The sequence below is a fragment of the Amblyomma americanum genome, chromosome 1, assembly GCF_052857255.1.
Source record: "Amblyomma americanum isolate KBUSLIRL-KWMA chromosome 1, ASM5285725v1, whole genome shotgun sequence".
Lineage (NCBI taxonomy): Eukaryota > Metazoa > Arthropoda > Arachnida > Ixodida > Ixodidae > Amblyomma > Amblyomma americanum.
In genome coordinates this window covers 121,375,325-121,392,824 of record NC_135497.1, presented here as the reverse complement: position 1 = coordinate 121,392,824, position 17,500 = coordinate 121,375,325, and the positions used below count along the sequence as shown (strand labels likewise).

The following is a 17,500-nucleotide window of genomic DNA, read 5'->3' as shown; positions in this document are numbered from 1 at the left end:
CAAAAACCAATTTTTTTTTTTCAGTTGAGGGGATCTCAGAAATGGCAGCATCAAACGAATGGTTGTAATTAAAAGATGATGTGAGGATGGTGGTGGTAGTGGTTTTATTAAAAATAATAGTAAAAAGGAAGCAAAACATTTTTGCTAGCACCGGCATCTGCCATCGATACTGAAGCACCTGAGCTGGGGCAGCGGAAATAAAGGATAGCAGGCAGAATGGAGAAATGAAATGAAAGAGGTGAGGGGACAGGAATAGAGGATAGGGGGAGAAGTAATATGTACAAACTATTTACACAATAAGAAATGTGTCCAGGTTGTGCGCGTGATTAGTTCATTTTAGAGGAATTAAATCACACACGCGCACAGCACTGTGTTGGTTACAACTGGAGTGGGGCGTCCAGTTATTAATTGTTCAAGGTAGTACTCGCGGAGCGTTCGGTCACTGCGTGTAACTACCTGACGGAAAACAGACGGGACGTCAAGCCCGTGTGTTCTAGGAATGCACAGAGGCTCACCAAAGTTCGCTCTCGAGTGTGCGCATGCGCGCACTGCCCTGCGGCCCGAAAAAAAATTCAAATCGGATGAGAGTTCATTATTAGAGTAAAAAATGTCCAAAAAGTGGGCGGGCAGGAGCAAGAGGCCCGCGAAATTTGAAAACGCAGGAAGTAAGCGGAGCCAAAGCGTGGTGAAAAGTTTGAAGGCTCGAAATGGGCAATCACGTGACCAGTGATAAGTGAGATACGTAACCCGAAGATAGGAAAAAATGACAAATTAGAGACAATTCATTCATTCATTATTTATTGCATATCTTGCGAAATGCAAACTAACATTGATAGACCCATAGCCACTGGCTAGTAACGGGTCTATAATCAACATAGGATACAAAATAAATGCAGCACGCGAACAAATGAAACAAGAAATACAATCCACAACACAATAACACATAAAACGCATAGTTTAAACAAAAATGAATATGAAGTCACTTATTCGCAATATTTCTGAGAAAAAGAACCTCTTTAAAGCAGGAGTAAAATTTGGGGCTTGCTTTATGTTTAGTGGCAAGGTATTCCAAATAAGAGCGCCGTTAAATTCTAACAGCCTTTTCCCGTACAGGTTCTGACATTCAGGTAGATTAAAATTCAGGCGTCCGCCGATATGTAATATAGGTATTATTTAGTAGCAAAAGGCAATGGACCGGTAAATGGACTGGACGGGTATATAGGGCGGGAACGAAGCGTGACGGAAAATTTGAAAACTCTAAATGTTTGGCGGGATGAAATGACGGTTTAATCAGAATTAATTGATAACAAATCAATCAAGTGAACGAGAAAACAACCATGGCGCCAAATCTTATAGGCGACCAGTGTCGAGGAGGAGGCAATGCTTTCGCATTCTTCCAATGCGGGTAGCTGCAGTGATCGCTAATTTTTTTAACGAGCGAATTCAGCATAGTATAAGGGAGACTACTGCAGCGGGCCCGTTTTGTAAGGATATACACCACCCGTCAGAAGTTCCCAGGACACAGGTTAATTCTTCTCTGAAAACTTTGAGTGTTTAGTAGTTGTCTTAAGCCCAACGGCATACTGCTTGAAAGTGGACTCTTTTGCTTGAGAGTTTTTGATGCACCCTGTAAAACCTCTCTCGGTCCACAGAGGTGGCTCAACGGTTTAGGTTTCTTATCCTAAAGTCGCTCGGAGGTTCCATCCTGGTCACCACTGCCGCATTTTTATGGAGGCTAAATTGAAGAAACATCAGTGTGCAAAGCGATCGATGTCAACCCCAGGTAGTCTAATCCAGAGCTCCCCACTACGGCCTCCCTCATAGCACATTTGTGGCTTCGGGACATTTACAGTTTACACGTTCTCATTAGAAAAGTACCTGCCAAGAGCGTATGGAACAAACTACGCATCTTGTACGCAGTACACTTTATCCGTGACATAGACTGGGAATAAAAATGGGCCTAGATTGCTTATTTTCGGCATATTGGTGACAACGACTTGTCCAGGAGGTCTAGCGACACCGATATCGACGTACTGTACTCTATGGCCGAGCTAGATATCATTCCAGTAGCTCTGCTCCACGGACGCAGTAGTTCAGTAACTTTGTAAGAATAATAGGATTGACGGGTTGGAATGCTTTTAAAAAATCAGTATTAAGCGATAAAGAATTTATTGGCTTTTCATCGTCGTAAGGGCTGTCTCGGACGAACGACACATTACTAAACAGGGTTTAAAGTAACGAATCGTATTTTGACGAATTCTAGTGTATTAGCTCATCAGTGCCTTTTATGAATATGTGAACAATTCAAACTAGACGTCAGCTGATTTCTCCCATGTTTCTTTTATCCAGCGGTACCTTTGACAGTAGCATTATATCTGCGTATACGCTAATAATGTTAACATTCCTTGAGCTAGTGCGCTAGTGCGTCCACATTGATGGCTCGCGGTTGACGTAGCTGGTGAGCGCTCTTTATCCGTGAGACCACACTGCTACAAGTGCGACGTCTGAAACCAAGACGCTTTCAGATGCCTTCGTTTCATGCACTCGCGTTGTCACAGCTCCTGCTCCAGCTTCAGAATGTGCTTTCTGCTTTTATGCAGGACTCTGAGAAGGGGAGCCACGCAAGCTTTGCGCGAAGCAAAGAAAACGAGCCGGCGGCTGTGACTGGACTCGGCGGCATGGGGCCTTCGACTCATCCAGCTGCCACCATCGAACCAGTGCCTGGTGTAGACCAAGGCAACTCGCGGCCAACGAAACGCCAGGGAGCCAAGACATCTCGCCGCCGCGGAGCTCGTCGAGAAACTTCGGAGGATGGTACCACATCTTGTGAGTATGCACCTTCTTACGGCCTTCTCAGCGTCTCATAGCGCCCGTTATCTCCTCCAAAGAAATGTCGACCTCCAAAAAATATCAAGATGCGACTCTTAAATTTAAGTTTAACGCCGACTAAGCATGCCCATACAGGCTAAAAGCCAGTTGGTGCGTGTGGGTGTGCGTGTGCGCGTGTGTGCGCGTGCGTGCGTCCGTGTGTGTGCACGCGCGCCGGTTGGGCGAAGCGTTTAAAGTAGAACATGTGAGGTAATAGCGTGACAGGGGAGTGTTGGAAGCGAAACTTCTGCACACGCCCAATCATCAACCAATGACAGCAATATGAAAGATGAGAGTACCTGTCACAAGGTATGCCTGCTCGCTCATCCAGTCACGTAGCCTTCGCCGCCGTCTTTAATTCTGCCACGTGCAGGAAGCATACAGGCTGCGTCACCATTGCGTAGACCGATTGAGCAGTGTGCACTAATCGTTGAAAACGGAATTCAAACAATAACAACTGACTTTTTAATGAAATGAAGGCCACTCCTGTCTGTGTGTTTTTGCTGCAATAGCGGAAGTCCGCCTATTACTAACTTCGGATACAAAGAACGCAATCCGCGTGACCACCACGTTAATTTGTACGTTCGAGTGACTGTACTTTTTTCCCCTTGAAATACGTGCTGCTACCTCGCGTGTCATTGGTTATGTTCACATCCAAAAGGTACGTTTCGTCAAAAGGAATAGTGGCATGACATAGAAAGGCCGAAGTGCCTTGCCAGAGTTACTGTTATGCTGCTTATTAGTCATACAAAATCGTGTAAGGCCCGTTTCACATGCATGCGATTTTCGCATGCGACACTGCGAATTCCGTCGGTCTGCGACCGGGGAGGGCCGTCGGTCTATTCGCAGACGGCTTGCGATCGAGTTCCACCCGGTTGGAATTCAGTCGCCGCGTTGGTTTGTTCGCTCTGCGACTGACCAAAGGGGAGCATCTTAACTTGTGGTCCCGTGCCACCGCCGCCGGAAGTTCAGTACCGGAAGCGGCGAAGCCCCAAATGCAAACGGTGTTTTGGAGCGCTGTACGCACGTGGCCGCACAGTCGGTGTTGTGGTTTTTCGAGCGCAGGCAGGGGCTACTAGTCGATATGGCATTCCGCGCTGCGTCAAATGAACTGCTTATCGACGAAGTTGCCAAGCGACCGATTTTATGGAATGTGTGTTCTAACGAATACAGGAAAAATTCCGACCAGACCGGTATACGGGAGGAGATTCGCGATGCCCTTCGACAGATCGACCCCACAGGTACGTACAATTTTTTTTGTCTTCTGTTTCTGTTTTTGCAAACGGGTGTGGATTGCAGTGCCGAAGCTCTAACCACGAGCGATTGTGATTTTTCTTATATGACAGTATACGGCAGGCGCATGTGAGTAGCTGCACACGTGGATTCTCGGCGTTTTTCAGCCGCACGTTCTGCATCGTTCCGTTTTGCGAGGAAATAAACACATCACTAAAGCACAATATACTGCACTCGTTATTAGGAGAGAAAGCGCGTATAGGCAAAACAATTCCATTTGAATGTGCGACCGACTCGCTCAGCAGCACGTGCTCTCTAAATACTGTGCCCGGCTCGAGTCATGCAAACTTTTTCTCCTCCTTTGTTTACCCTCTGCGCACCCATGTTGGCTTTGCACTTGCATTCCGGGGGGAAAAAAAGTAAATTTAGACTATCGTGAAGGGAAAACAAAAATCTGACGGCCTTTGTTCACGTGCGGAAGAGGCTTGTTTTTTTCTTATTAATTTTTTTGCCTAAATCTGCACTTTCTTTGTTCATGGCGGGGGGCCACGCCAGTACTCGTTTCGGTACGGCACAATCATGACTTATTTCACCGCTGACTGCAAGATTAATGCTCCAGTCTCTGCCACAAATTCCAATGGTGGTGAAGTGGAAAAATATCCGCGTGCTGTAAAATGTCAATGCGCACTAAAATAACTTAAATTATCACAATTATTCTGGGTCGTTTTGAGGTGCTGATATTTCTCTGCTGCCAAACGTCGAAAAACTCATCACCGATTCCATTCGCGAACCGCTTAGTGCATGTTCACTGTTACTGGAGCGTGCAGTCCGGTCCATGCTTTGTTCGTCAGAGCTAACTCTGGGAACATGCTATACGCTTTGTGGCACACGCTGGAATTCATTTAAGTTTTTTTGTTAATTGTTTTCCTTAACTAATTTTAACATTTTTTTCAGTAACTGTGGACGTTGTGCAAGGCCGGTGGAGAAACCTAAAAGACACGTACCGCAGAAAACTCAGAGATATCCTGAACTGCACAAGAAGCTAAGCAGGGGCCGTGCCCAAGAGCAAGGCCTGGATATACCTAGAAAGAATGCGTTTCCTCAAAGACCAAATGGATATGCGGCAGTAAGTAGCACTGCAATATCTACAACCACACACTTTGCACAGATTAGATTTTACTTGCTTGTGTTCACCTTGAAGTATACAAAAATGAGAAATTGATGTTTTGCAAACATTTTTGCTTGGTGCATTCTTCATCTAATATAAATGTGTGCGTTGTTTTACGGGTTATTTGATTTAATTCACATACATGAATGGTAGGTTTGTAGACAGGCGGGTGTAATTCGCACGCTCTCGGCAAGGCGTGGTTTTCACAGGGCTGCCGCCAAACTCAATAAGCGAATTGCTATGTTCACTATGTAAACATGTTTATGTATGGCGTTTCCTGCAGAGGACACAGCAGTATAGAGCCTGAGGTTGTCCTTGAAGAGGAAGAGGCAAGCCCGCGGCCACATTCACCAGCACCGTCCTTTGAGGAAACTTTTGTGGACCCTGACCACGTATCCACCGACCAAGAGTCCACCGGCCATCCGCAACCCACTGCTTCACATGAACAGAATAGGACTTGTGCCTCAACGTCCTCAGAGGCAAATGTGCCCCAGAGGCCTAAGACGCGTAGAAACGAGCTGGATGCAGTAAATGCCCGGCTTGATGTTGTAAGGAACGGCTTAAGTGCCCATACGGCAGCAGGCAGCGATGAATATTTTTTGCTGTCATTAAAGCCATACCTATAGCCAGGGGCACTATCCACCCCATTTGATTGTCTCTCCACAGTAATGTAAATACAAGGTCTGTCCTGAAAGTAATGAAACAAGTCGCAGCTTGGCGCGCGTGCACTAGATTGGGAAACTGGTTTTGAAGGAAGGAGGGGGAACCTTCAGCTTCACAATGCAACGGGCTCAGTTGGCTTCGAGTAAGCAAAGCGACTGGAGATTTTTTAGCGTGTGCCCCTGTTTCATCACTGCATCATAGAAACCATGGAGCGAACTGTGGAACAGCGAAATGCTCTGAAGCTTTGCATTAAACTGAGAAAGTCACCTACCGAGACATTCGACATGATTAAGACAGCATGTGGTAATGATACAATGTCCAGATCGTGAGTGTTCCGACGGCACAAAGCATTTGCAAGCGGCCGTGAAAACGTTCAGGACGACACAATCAACATTACCAACCGTAACCGTCGTTGACGGGCGCCCGGACCCTTGCTCGTCGTGGTCTTCACGGCCGCTTGCAAATGCTTTGTGCCATTGTAACACTCACGATCTGGAAATTGTATCATTCCCACATGCTGTCTTGATCATGTCGAATGTCTCGGTAGGCGACTTTCTCAATTTAATACAAACCTTCAGAGCGTTTCGCTGTTCCAGAGTTCGCTCCGTGGTTTCCGCGGCGCAGTGACGAAACGGGTGCACGCTGAAACATCTTCAGTCGCTTTGCCTGATCGAAGCCAACTGAGCCGTTGCATTGTGAAGCCGAAGGTTCCCCTCCTTCCCCCAAAACCGGTTTCCCAATCCAGTGCATGCGCAAGCTGCGACTTGTCTCATTACTTTCAGGGCTGAACCTGTAAATACAGTATACGTAAATAAAAGTAAGAATCCAGTCATGCAAATAAATGCAGTGTGCAATGCTTTTTGCTTCACCTGTGAATCACAATACATCAATAAAAAACATTAAATGCCAAAGAACGTGAAGACACCACAAGTGGACCGTTTATTGGACCACATATTGTTACGTGGCGACCAGCTGAAGAATGAGGCGAGATGAGCGATGGCAATGAGATGGTTTAATGAGAGCTGGCCTAGCGCAAGCGCTCCGTCCGTGCCACTGCTAGCTTCGTTGTTTCATCTTTTTCGTCATAGTGTAAGTTTTATTCAAACCGTGCCTTTCGGCCTTATGACTAAAAAACCACAACAGACGCAGGACAGAGGGAGAAGACAACACAGGGTGTTACTTACAACTGAAATTTTATTGGAAAACAGCATAATGACACCAAAACTAAAATGGAACGCTCCTGATAATGATAACAATCCAGGTTCAGAAACACAGAAAACAAACGCTCGTGAAAGTGATGCCACAGAATGAACATAGATATACCATTATGCAACAAAACTCGGACTGCAAGAAAACGCAGTTCTTTTTGCGAGACAGCTAGCGAAGGAGAACTAACATATTTGTCAGGTTGTGAACTTAAAATGGCCACTCCCTCTCAAATCTCTTTCAAGTTGACCCTTCCTCCTTCTTATCATCTGTGTGCGGCTCAAATAAGGGTAACAACCTTCACAACTGCGACAGTGAACTGGCAGATTTGAGCCGCCAGCCTCCTCTAAGGAACACGCATGCTCTCTTAAACTAACGCCTGTTGTGCATTCTACACTCTTATTCTTTTCTAAGAGCTTCCTTGCACTCTTGCCTAGTTTCAAGTTCCCCTCCCCCACCACTGCACGCAGTTTCGAAAGTTTACATGGCACTGAAAAAACTGTCAGTGCCATATGTGCCTGAAATTATCTTAATGTGGTGTGAAATCTTATGCAAGTAGATAGTTCTGCAGCTTATTGACAAGGGAATCAGCAACTGCTCGTAACAGTGGGTTCGGAAAGCCTGCATTTTCTATCCGCTCCACCTGGCAGGCAAAACTAGAGTGCAGGTTATGTACACATGACTTTAAAAGCGCTAATCGCAGACATGAAGAGGCTATACCCCTTTTTATCGCCTTAGAGTGGGAAGAATCAAAGGGCAACAAGGCTTTTCTAGACCTGGGTTGGAAGCCCCAGGACATATTCAGAGTGACTAAAAAACAACTCCAAGTCTAAAAACTGGATTGACTGATCCTGGGGTAGCTCGAGGGTAAATTTAAGAGTGCTAGAGCAACTGGAAAAACAAACTAAAACCTCGTGAGCTACTTTAGATAGCACGTCATTAGGTGAAAGCTTTACAATACATAAAAAACCGTCAACATATCTAAAGACATTTACAATGAAGAGAACAGAGCTTAAGCTTGAGCATACGCAGTACAAATGGGCAAGAAAATTTCAGAAAACACAGGCGCCACACTGGAACCAATAAAATATTCCTTTCTTTTGGACATACAAGTCATCGTCCAAGGAAACAATAGTGTAACCTAAATAAAAACTAAGCATCTCAAGAAAAGAATCAGGTGATACGCCATAGGAATTCTGAAACCCAACAGTGCCGCCGACATCTGACTTTTTTAGTCATAATGTCGCACCAACTGGCCTACAACTTTACCCTGTTAATCCTTACGGCCGCAGCCCAGCACTGGCTTGTTGCCATGGCACAGCACCTTGATGGGTTGAAAAATATTCGCAAAAAATGTCTCTTGCTTCCGCCGCAGCTCTCGAGAAGTTGTGGCCCGCAGGAGGTTGCAGTTAAGTCATTGCAGAGCCCCCGTCGGCTTCAAGGTTGGTGCGCCACTGGCCCTTCGCGACATTTCCGAAGCTATCTTCTTGATCGATGTACAGTGGATCCGCAAAAACTGTCCTCCATCAAAAAATTGTGAAGCACACACGTGGCAAGGATGACGTAGTCGACATTTTCCGGCTTTAAATTAATAACACGCCGGAAAATCCCAAACCTTGAGGCCATTACACCAAAGGCGCTTTCCACGCACCTCCTGCAAATAAATAGCAATGAGTAATACATGTTCTCAGGGAAGCACTTTTTGGTTAGATTACCTAGCTCGGCTTAGGCGGTAATTGAAGATCCTTTTCTCTTCGGCCTGACATCTTCCCGAGTACGGCCGCAGGAAGTCGGGCCGAAGCTGGAAGGCTTCGTCCCCCCAAAAAACGTGGGGTGCAATTGTCCCGGAACCTGGGAGCTGCCTGGGGGATGGCAGACCTAGAACTCCTCTTTCGAGGCAGCTGCCAAACCTTTAGGCACTCAAGGTCCCTCCATCGCTCTGCCGGCCATAGCCGCCGACGTCAACCGTAACAAATCTCAGGTTGCTGTCGGCGACAGCGATCAGCACGATGGAGTACGTGCACTGCAAGTAACCAGCACCATAAGAATTGCTGTTAAAATTGACAAATTACAATTAGTACCATATAGTTGTAGTACAGGCTCCCAGAGCGTGATGGGGCCTGGATTTGCACATGCTTCCCATCAACTGCACCCACGCAGTGAGGAAAATTCCACTTGTGAGGGAAACCTGCCGCCACCTCTAGCCACTTTTAGGTGGTTGGCATCTGAAACAGAAATTGGCCATGACATAAGGCGCGCAGTTATACGGGCCATAGTGAAGTGCACGCCATTTTCAGTATTAAATGAGGCAGCTAAGCATAGCAGATATAGGTAGACAAATAGCTATGATACATATATGACTAAGAAAGTAAGCACGACCTTTAAATGGAACTGCAATGCCTCATACCTTTAAGCAGACAGGCTGCAGCACCTTCCATAGCAGTCTGCACGTAAAGTGGACGATCCCTGCTACGGTTGAAATTCCCACCCTAAAACAGAGGGCGACATCTTGCATTTGCATGCCAGGTGACAAGTATCTGAAAACAGAAATGGAAGAGACTGTCAGTGCAAATGTAACATTTGTGGCTGTGCGCAAAACAAGAAAACTTGAGTACCTCCCATTAAAATAATTGTGGCCTATTCACGTGATTGTCGCGTAAGCGATTACCTAATACATCCTGACAGCAGTTTCCCCGGAGAAAAAAAATTACTGAGAAGCAGGCGCACAAGAATCCTGCAACCAACCTACTGACCTCAGAGTGATGGCCAGCCTCATCCGAGAAGGGAGCGGCTCACGAACGCAGTGCTCCTTCGTAAGCGCTTCCTCAAGAAGCGCATGTAGCTCCTCAAACCGTTCCGGAGTCATTTTGTGGTACTTCCGGAAATAATCCCGGTCTCCGGACATCAGAAGTGGCATCTGCAGAGAGCAGCGTGCGCGTAGAAGCACATACGTTGAAAGCACGCTGTGCAAAGTATATACGCTCTGCCAAATATATATTTCAACTCACGGCAATATAGAACTCTGACTCCGACTTTCGGTTTTCCCAGATAGGTCGAACCCAACAACGCCTCGGGCTCCACAGGCTCTCCAGAAGTTTTTTCTTTCTCCAGCAGGAAGTACTCCTCCAGTAGCATCAGCCGCCGATGGCGGGAGTCGAGCGGAGACGCGACCGCTGGAGTGTCGACGTCGTCGTCGCTGTCTTCCTGAAGAAGCAGCTTCTTCTACAATACTCATGCAGAAGAAGATGCCGAACGCTATTGGGACAGAGCGTTGATGCCATCGCAGGGGTTGAGGAACTTACGGAGCTGAGTTATCGCGCGAGTGCACACTCCAAGCTCCGCCAGTGGAAAGACAAAGAGCGAGCAGACGCTCTGTTGGCTGGCGCTATTTTCACGTCCCGGCAGTTTCAAGCAGCGCAACAACGTAATTGTTGATTAATACAAAATCATTTATTCCATTGAAAACATGTGAAAGGTTTTGTCATAACTAAAAACACGCATAAAAATTACAGCGTCGACACACACCCTGCTGTGTTAATATTGCAATTGACCAACGGTTGCTTATGCATGCATCAAGCAACCCTGTGTGTCGCTCCAACCGAATTCGGTGTGTCGGTGTTGCATGTGAAAGCAGTGACCGAAAATCGCACTGCGGCTACACCGACTCACCGAATATTTTCGATCCAGTCGCATGTATGTGAAACGGGCCTAAGGCGGTGGGCGAAAAAGTTTTGGTCCGGATGAGCTTTTGAAGTGTGGTGGGGACATAGTCACGCAAACTTCTCCGTAACTGTCGCGTAGTCCGCTTTGTGAGAAAGGGTAAAAGGAAAGTAATTTAACTATCCCGCTCTGGAAAGGCACCAGGATCTGTCGCGCAGTCCCCTTTGTGACGAGAAAGTTAAAAAGGAAAGTATTTTAACTATCCCGCTCTGGAAGGGCGCCAGGATCTGTCGCGTAGTCCCCTTTGTGACCAGAAAGTTAAAAAGGAAAGTATTTCAACTATCCCGCTCTGGAAGGACGCCAGGATCACGCTGGCAGATAAGGGAAGAAGAATGTAAACCGAGGAGAACAAATTGGAGAACGCTCAAGCTTCGCCTTTAAGAGTGGAACGCGACAGCGCGTCGCAGCACTGCCAGGGAGTCCACGGAACGCCATCGCCCGTTCGGCGCGACGCCTTGCCCGTTAGACAAATCGCTTTGCTAGGTGCGGTGAAACGGACGCACGGAGCGGCAAACCACGTAGAAGCGCTGCCAGGCCCCTTGCCGAAACTCGCGGGACTCAAGTTGCAGTCGTAGTTCGTCGGCACATCGTTAATAATAATAATAATAATAATTGGTTTTTGTAGGAAAGGAAATGCCGCAGTACCTGTCTCATATATCGTTGGATACCTGAACCGCGCCGTAAGGGAAGGGATAAAGGCGGGAGTGAAAGAAGGCACATCGTTCTCGACAAACCCGATGCCCCGAACGCCAGCATAGCTTCCGCGCCGAACGAACGGGCAGCAAGCCGCAAGCTTCGTGGTGAACGCGCTTTGGATGCGCACTGCGTTGTTCGCCGCTCACCGCGTCATTCCTGCGTGCCGCCCCACGGCGCCCGAACGAGACGTGCGGGAGGCGCTGCCGTCGCGCACCATCTGTTGGGGCAGTGGCGTACATTGCAAGGAGTGCGAGGAGGAGATTTTTCGCTCCTCTCTGCGCCCGAACTAGATGAGCGGGATGCGCTGCCGTCTAGCGCTATCTGTTGGGGCAGTGGGGTACATTGCGAGATTTTTCGCTCCTCTCTGCGCCCGAACTAGACGAGCGGGAGGCGCTGCCGTCTAGCGCTATCTGTTGGGGCTGTGGGGTACATTGCGAGGAGGAGATATTTCGCTCCTCTCTGCGCCCGAACTAGACGAGCGGGAGGCGCTGCCGTCTAGCGCTATCTGTTGGGGCAGTGGGGTACATTGCGAGGAGATTTTTCGCTCCTCTCTGCGCCCGAACTCGACGAGCGGGAGGCGCTGCCGTCTAGCGCAATCTGTAGGGGCTGTGGGGTACATTGCGAGTAGGAGATTTTTCGCTCCTCTCTGCGCCCGAAGTAGACGTGCTGGAGGCGCTGCCCTCAAGCGCTATCTGTTGGGGCAGTGGAGCGCTATCTGTTGGGGCTGTGGGGTACATTGCGAGTAGGAGATTTTTCGCTCCTCTCTGCGCCCGAACTAGACGAGCGGGAGGCGCTGCCGTCAAGCGCTATCTGTTGGGGCAGTGACGTAGATTGCGAGGAGGAGATTTTTCGCTCCTCTCTGCGCCCGAACTAGACGAGCGGGAGGCGCTGCCGTCTAGCGCTATCTGTTAGGGCAGTGGGGTACATTGCGAGGAGATTTTTCGCTTCTCTCTGCGCCCGAACTAGACGAGCGGGAGGCGCTGCCGTCTAGCGCTATCTGTTGGGGCTGTAGGGTACATTGCGAGGAGGAGATTTTTCGCTCCTCTCTGCACCCGAACTAGACGAGCGGGAGGCGCTGCCGTCAAGCGCTATCTGTTGGGGCAGTGGGGTATATTGCGAGAAGGAGGATATTTCGCACACGGCCAACGCCGCCGACGCCGACACCGGCTTTTCTGCGACACGAGCTCCTTAACGCTGTCGCGTTAAAAAGGATGGATGGATGGAGTGGGATGGAATGGGATGGGATGGATGGATGGATGGATGGATGGATGGATGGATGGATGGATGGATGGATGGATGGATGGATGGATGGATGGATGGATGGATGGATGGATGGATGGAATGGATGGATGGATTGATGGGATGGATGGGATGGAATGGAATGGATGGAAAGGAATGGATGGATGGATGGATGGATGGATGGATGGATGGATGGATGGATGGATGGATGGATGGATGGATGGATGGATGGATTGATGGATGGATGGATGGATGGATGGATGGATGGATGGATGGATGGATGGATGGATGGATGGACGGACGACCGGACAGATGGACGGACGGACGGACGGACGGACGATGGACGGACGGACGGATGGATGGATGAAAACTTTGTTCATCTAGAGAATCCGAGGCACGCAGGCCTCCTGGGTCTCCGCACGACCCCACTGACAGTGTAGACGTTCATGTGGTGTTGGTCCATGACGTATGCGGCCCGGCTCATTGCGATCTTCTGCCTGGCGAGGTACGCTGACCATCGTGAGGTCTCCCTGTCCTCCCAAGTTCGGAGAGGAACCGGACCGGCGAGCCAGGGGAGGCCGGGCATAAGAGTATGTGGGTAAGGGTGGCCTTGGGTGGGAGCACAAAATGCATATTGGGGTACCGGCATATATTTTGAAAGATTGGCTGGTGTAGGCAACGTTCCCGCCTGCAGGCGACGCCAAATTGACTGTTCTCTGGTAGTGAGGGATTGGTTGGGTGGCGGGTAGTTTAGACGCTGAGCGCGGGATTTTGCGGTGACATCTGCAAAGGAGTGCATAAGCTCCTTTGAGAAATCCTCCACTATGTCCGCCTGCGGCCGGTTTCTAGACCTTCGGGCTAAGGAGTCGGCGGCCTCGTTTCCGGGATTTCCCGAGTACGCAGGTACGCTGATGAGCTCAGCGCGTCGGAAGAGATGGCGGGTGGGCATGTGCAGCAGCCATTGCGCAGTGGGATGAACCCTGCCCGTGCCAAAAATATATAATGGCGGTTTTTGAGTCACTAATATTGTAACGGGCGTATGTGTATGCCAGAGCAATGGCTATAGGGGTGTCCGCGGCTTCCTCAGAGGTGGTGCCTGAAGGAAGCTCGAAAGTTAGGGGTGTTATGTATGGGTTGTGGATAACCGCTGTGGCTCTGTGCTCATCGCAGGCGGCATCCGTCCAAACAATATCAGGCTCATTCCCGTACCAGCTGTGCAGCGCTGCCGCGCGCGCCTTCCTGCGACCTTGGTCATGATGGGGGTGCATGTTCCTGGGTAATGGTACGACATATTAAAGTCTGAATGTGGGTGGGGGATGTTCTTATTGATGGGTTGTTTGCAGGGATAGTGATGCCTAGCTGACTGAGTATGCGTCGTCCGGTTCTGTAGCGTGTAGTCTATTATAATATCAAGAGTTGTACGAAAACTCGTTTGGTCGGGGTGAATCATAAAACGGGACATTGAAGACGCCGACGATTGAAGGCGCACAGTCTATTATAATGTGCTTGTAAGTTGGCGTCGCGATGTTCATGTGGGGTGTTATGATCTCCGACTTCGAGCAGTTTTTCGTTTCTAGTGTTTTTTTTTTGGTAATTTAAGTGCTCATTTGTGGCTTGCCGAATCAAGGAGTCTGTTTGCTGGACCTCACTGGTTGTTAGTTTCAGGTATGGCGTAGCATAAAAAAAACGGCTGGGGGTATAGGCGCGCACTACGCGAAGGTTGTCCGCCTCTCTCAGCCCATGTGCGCGTCCAGCAACCCTTTCTATGAGTTGCGTGGTGGCTGCGATGGCCTTTTTCAGTCGCTTAATTGTGTCTCTGTTTTTTGCATCCCGTTGAAGGTACAGTCCTAGAATGCGTACGGTTTGAACCTGGTGTATTTGTCTGCTCTGAATTCGGATTTCTATGGGGGTTTGGTAATTCTGTACCTTAGGAGGTATGACGAGTAATTCTGAATTTTCTGGCCAGCACACTAGTCCGATTCTTGAGGTGAGTTCAGTAATGGTGTCTGCTGTCGTTTGTAGCGTGGCTGAGCTGCATAGCACTACAAACGCAACATGACTCTACAATGTAGAACTGCGCCCTCAGTTACGCTATCCAGAGATGAATGGCGAAATGTCTCAAACTGCACTGCTTTATTCACTCGCTGTGTATGTCTTCGATTCCTGCATCAGAAGCTAGCCGAAAATGGGGAGCGGATATATGGGATGTGCTCTCTAAGCCTTACTGTCCCATAATTCACACTTGTAAATAAGTCTAACCGTCGGTCCTACGTGGTAGCAACAAGTCTAGGGGTGCACAAATTACGTCGTTGTGCGACTGGAGGTCGTATGTAAACATAATGGTGGACCACTGATTTCAGCTGTGATATAATTGTATTTCGCTGTGTGGGAGGTGCCACCAAAAGCTTACCTACATGTGCGTATATCAGTTAAAGAAACGAAAAAAAAACTGCTGTGCTTCTGAGGCGCCCTTTTCTTTATGTATAATTGGTAGTACTAACCAATATAACAAACCAAATTTAGATTATGGTCCAGAAAATCCGTTTCAAATTATAGAGCAAATTTTACTTTCTGCCTCACTCAGGAATTTCAGCTGTGTGTGTGTGTGTTCAATTTTGCAGCTGTGGCCTCTTCAACGGTGGATGGAGAGAGTGTCGCGCGGTCGACGAGCGGGCGGCCACTACGCAGCGCTGCTATTGGGAAGAACTACAGGGAGTCAGACATTTGAAAGTGAGCGGCGAGACTTGCTGTTTAGAAGCTACGTTATACTGAAAAGGCGAATGATAACTGGGTTCTTAAATTGGGTTCGGGTTTTTGTGCTATGAGAACAAAATTTTACGTCATAGAGTCTAAGGTGAGAAAAAGAAACGCCATCGCGTTGTGCCAACTTTGTGGTAACTGCCGATCATTCGATTTTTTCTTTTTACAAATCCAAATGAAGTGCAGTAGGAAGAGACGCTATTTTTGTAGTTTGGGCCCGTCCGTAGAGGAGCTGTGAAAGCCGGAACCTTGCACCTCCCACTGTGTAGCAGAATGTATGACAATGAAGTGACGGCATGAGTGATTTGCTCGCGGGCACTCGCTGATGCGGTCACCATGCGTTCGTAACATGCACTTCATCGAGAACCGATTTAGCATAATAAAACAACGAACAACACTCGAAAAATTACATAATCAACCCATTTGCTACATCTGCGCCAGCGGAAATTTTGTCGCATTTCGCGTTAATTACTTTGTCACTTTGTCATAATTAATGTAGTGCATCGTATGTTCTTTTTCGTTTTCTGCAGGAAACTTCGGCGGCCATGACATCTGGAAAAATAATTGGACAATTCGACACTGGTTGTTTAGAATACACTCTCATGGCTCCTTGCATTATCTGATTACTGGACCCAAAGCTTTCACGCTAGTGCATGAAGCCCTCTTTATCTCTTACATTACTTTAATTAGTCAGATTAGGAGCGCAACACATTCGAAATAGAGTTCAAATGCGCAATTTTTCATTATTTCGCGTTTCCTATTCACTTTTCGCCAGTTTTACATTTTCTATCATTGCGTTCTTTCCATTCGTGAACTGCAGTTTGGAGTGCCAATCCTGCTTTAGCTTCTGGTGGCTCTTTTAATGTTCTTAGTGCTTTATAATGTTTTATTATCTTTTAATTGTCTTAACTGTTGCATTTTACTTTCTTTTAATGTTTAAGTGCCGTCGAGGGACAGCCCTCACGCACCCACGATTATGCCGCCCACAATCGTGCAATAAAGTGATCGGAAAAATGGCTTTATCATAACTGCCTCCCAAAAGAGTTCTCAATACCTTGCATCTCTAACTGCCGTATTCACAAACGGGCCTTACCTTTACCTTACCTTCACTCGAGAGGCGACTTTCGTAAAGGTTACCGAAAGTGGAAGGTACGGGAAAGGCGAAGCCGCGTTTCAGAAACCTACCTTTCGGCGTCCTTACGGACAGCGCCCTTAACCGCGGAAGTAAGAGGCTTGGTTGCGAGGCTTAAAAAAATTAAAGCTTCCGTCATTAGTGCTTGCACTCATCACTTTTTTCTATCCCATATAAAGTAGTTAAAAAAATACGGGAGATACATTTATTAGGAGAATTTAGGAAACTTGGTTCTAATTTTGACGCACGTTTTTTTATCTAGCCACAATGATAGCCTGCCGTCGCTATAAGAAGCTTATTTGAGCCGACGTCCGTTTTTGTTTATTTTCGTGTGCCTCGTGTGTTGTGCGTGTGCTTTGTGCGTTGTGCTTGTGCGCTTGTGCTTTTTGGTTGTTTGTGTTTTCTTTAATTAGTAAATCTAGAATTTAAGTTTTCTGTATATATTATATTGAATTTTACTGCCTGTTTATTTGTTTGTAACACGTGTAAGCGGAGCAAAAAAAAAAGGAACAACGTTTACGGAGAGCGAGCGCCGCGTCCTGACGGACTTGGTAAACACGCACAAGTCTGTGATCGAATGCAAAAAGAGCGACGGGGCCTCCCTGGAGAGAAAGAAGACCTGGAAGCTGCTCACTGAGCAGTACAACTGCCGCACCGACGTTCGGCCCCGCACTGAGGCCCAGCTGCGCAAGTGCTGGGACAACTTTAAAGAAAAGTGGCGAAGAGCGAAGGCAGCAGACGTGAAAGCCATTTTCGGCACAGGTGAGGTCTGCTTTCATTATTTTGCTTGGTAAAAAAAAGCAATTGCTTGCTTT

General features: G+C 47.8%; 1 protein-coding gene across 1 annotated transcript in view; it reads left to right on the top strand.

Annotated features, from left to right (window-relative positions):
- The window catches only part of LOC144113464 (uncharacterized), a 51,031-nt gene extending 34,858 nt beyond the window's left edge, over positions 1 to 16,173 (top strand). Inside the window, exons 10-12 of the mRNA XM_077646553.1 lie at positions 2,601 to 2,826; positions 15,415 to 15,523; positions 16,084 to 16,173. Coding sequence (XP_077502679.1) covers positions 2,601 to 2,826; positions 15,415 to 15,521 — 333 coding nt within the window. The 3' untranslated portion in view covers positions 15,522 to 15,523; positions 16,084 to 16,173. The remainder of the gene's footprint in view (positions 1 to 2,600; positions 2,827 to 15,414; positions 15,524 to 16,083) is intronic.
- Positions 16,174 to 17,500: the final 1,327 nt, after the last annotated feature.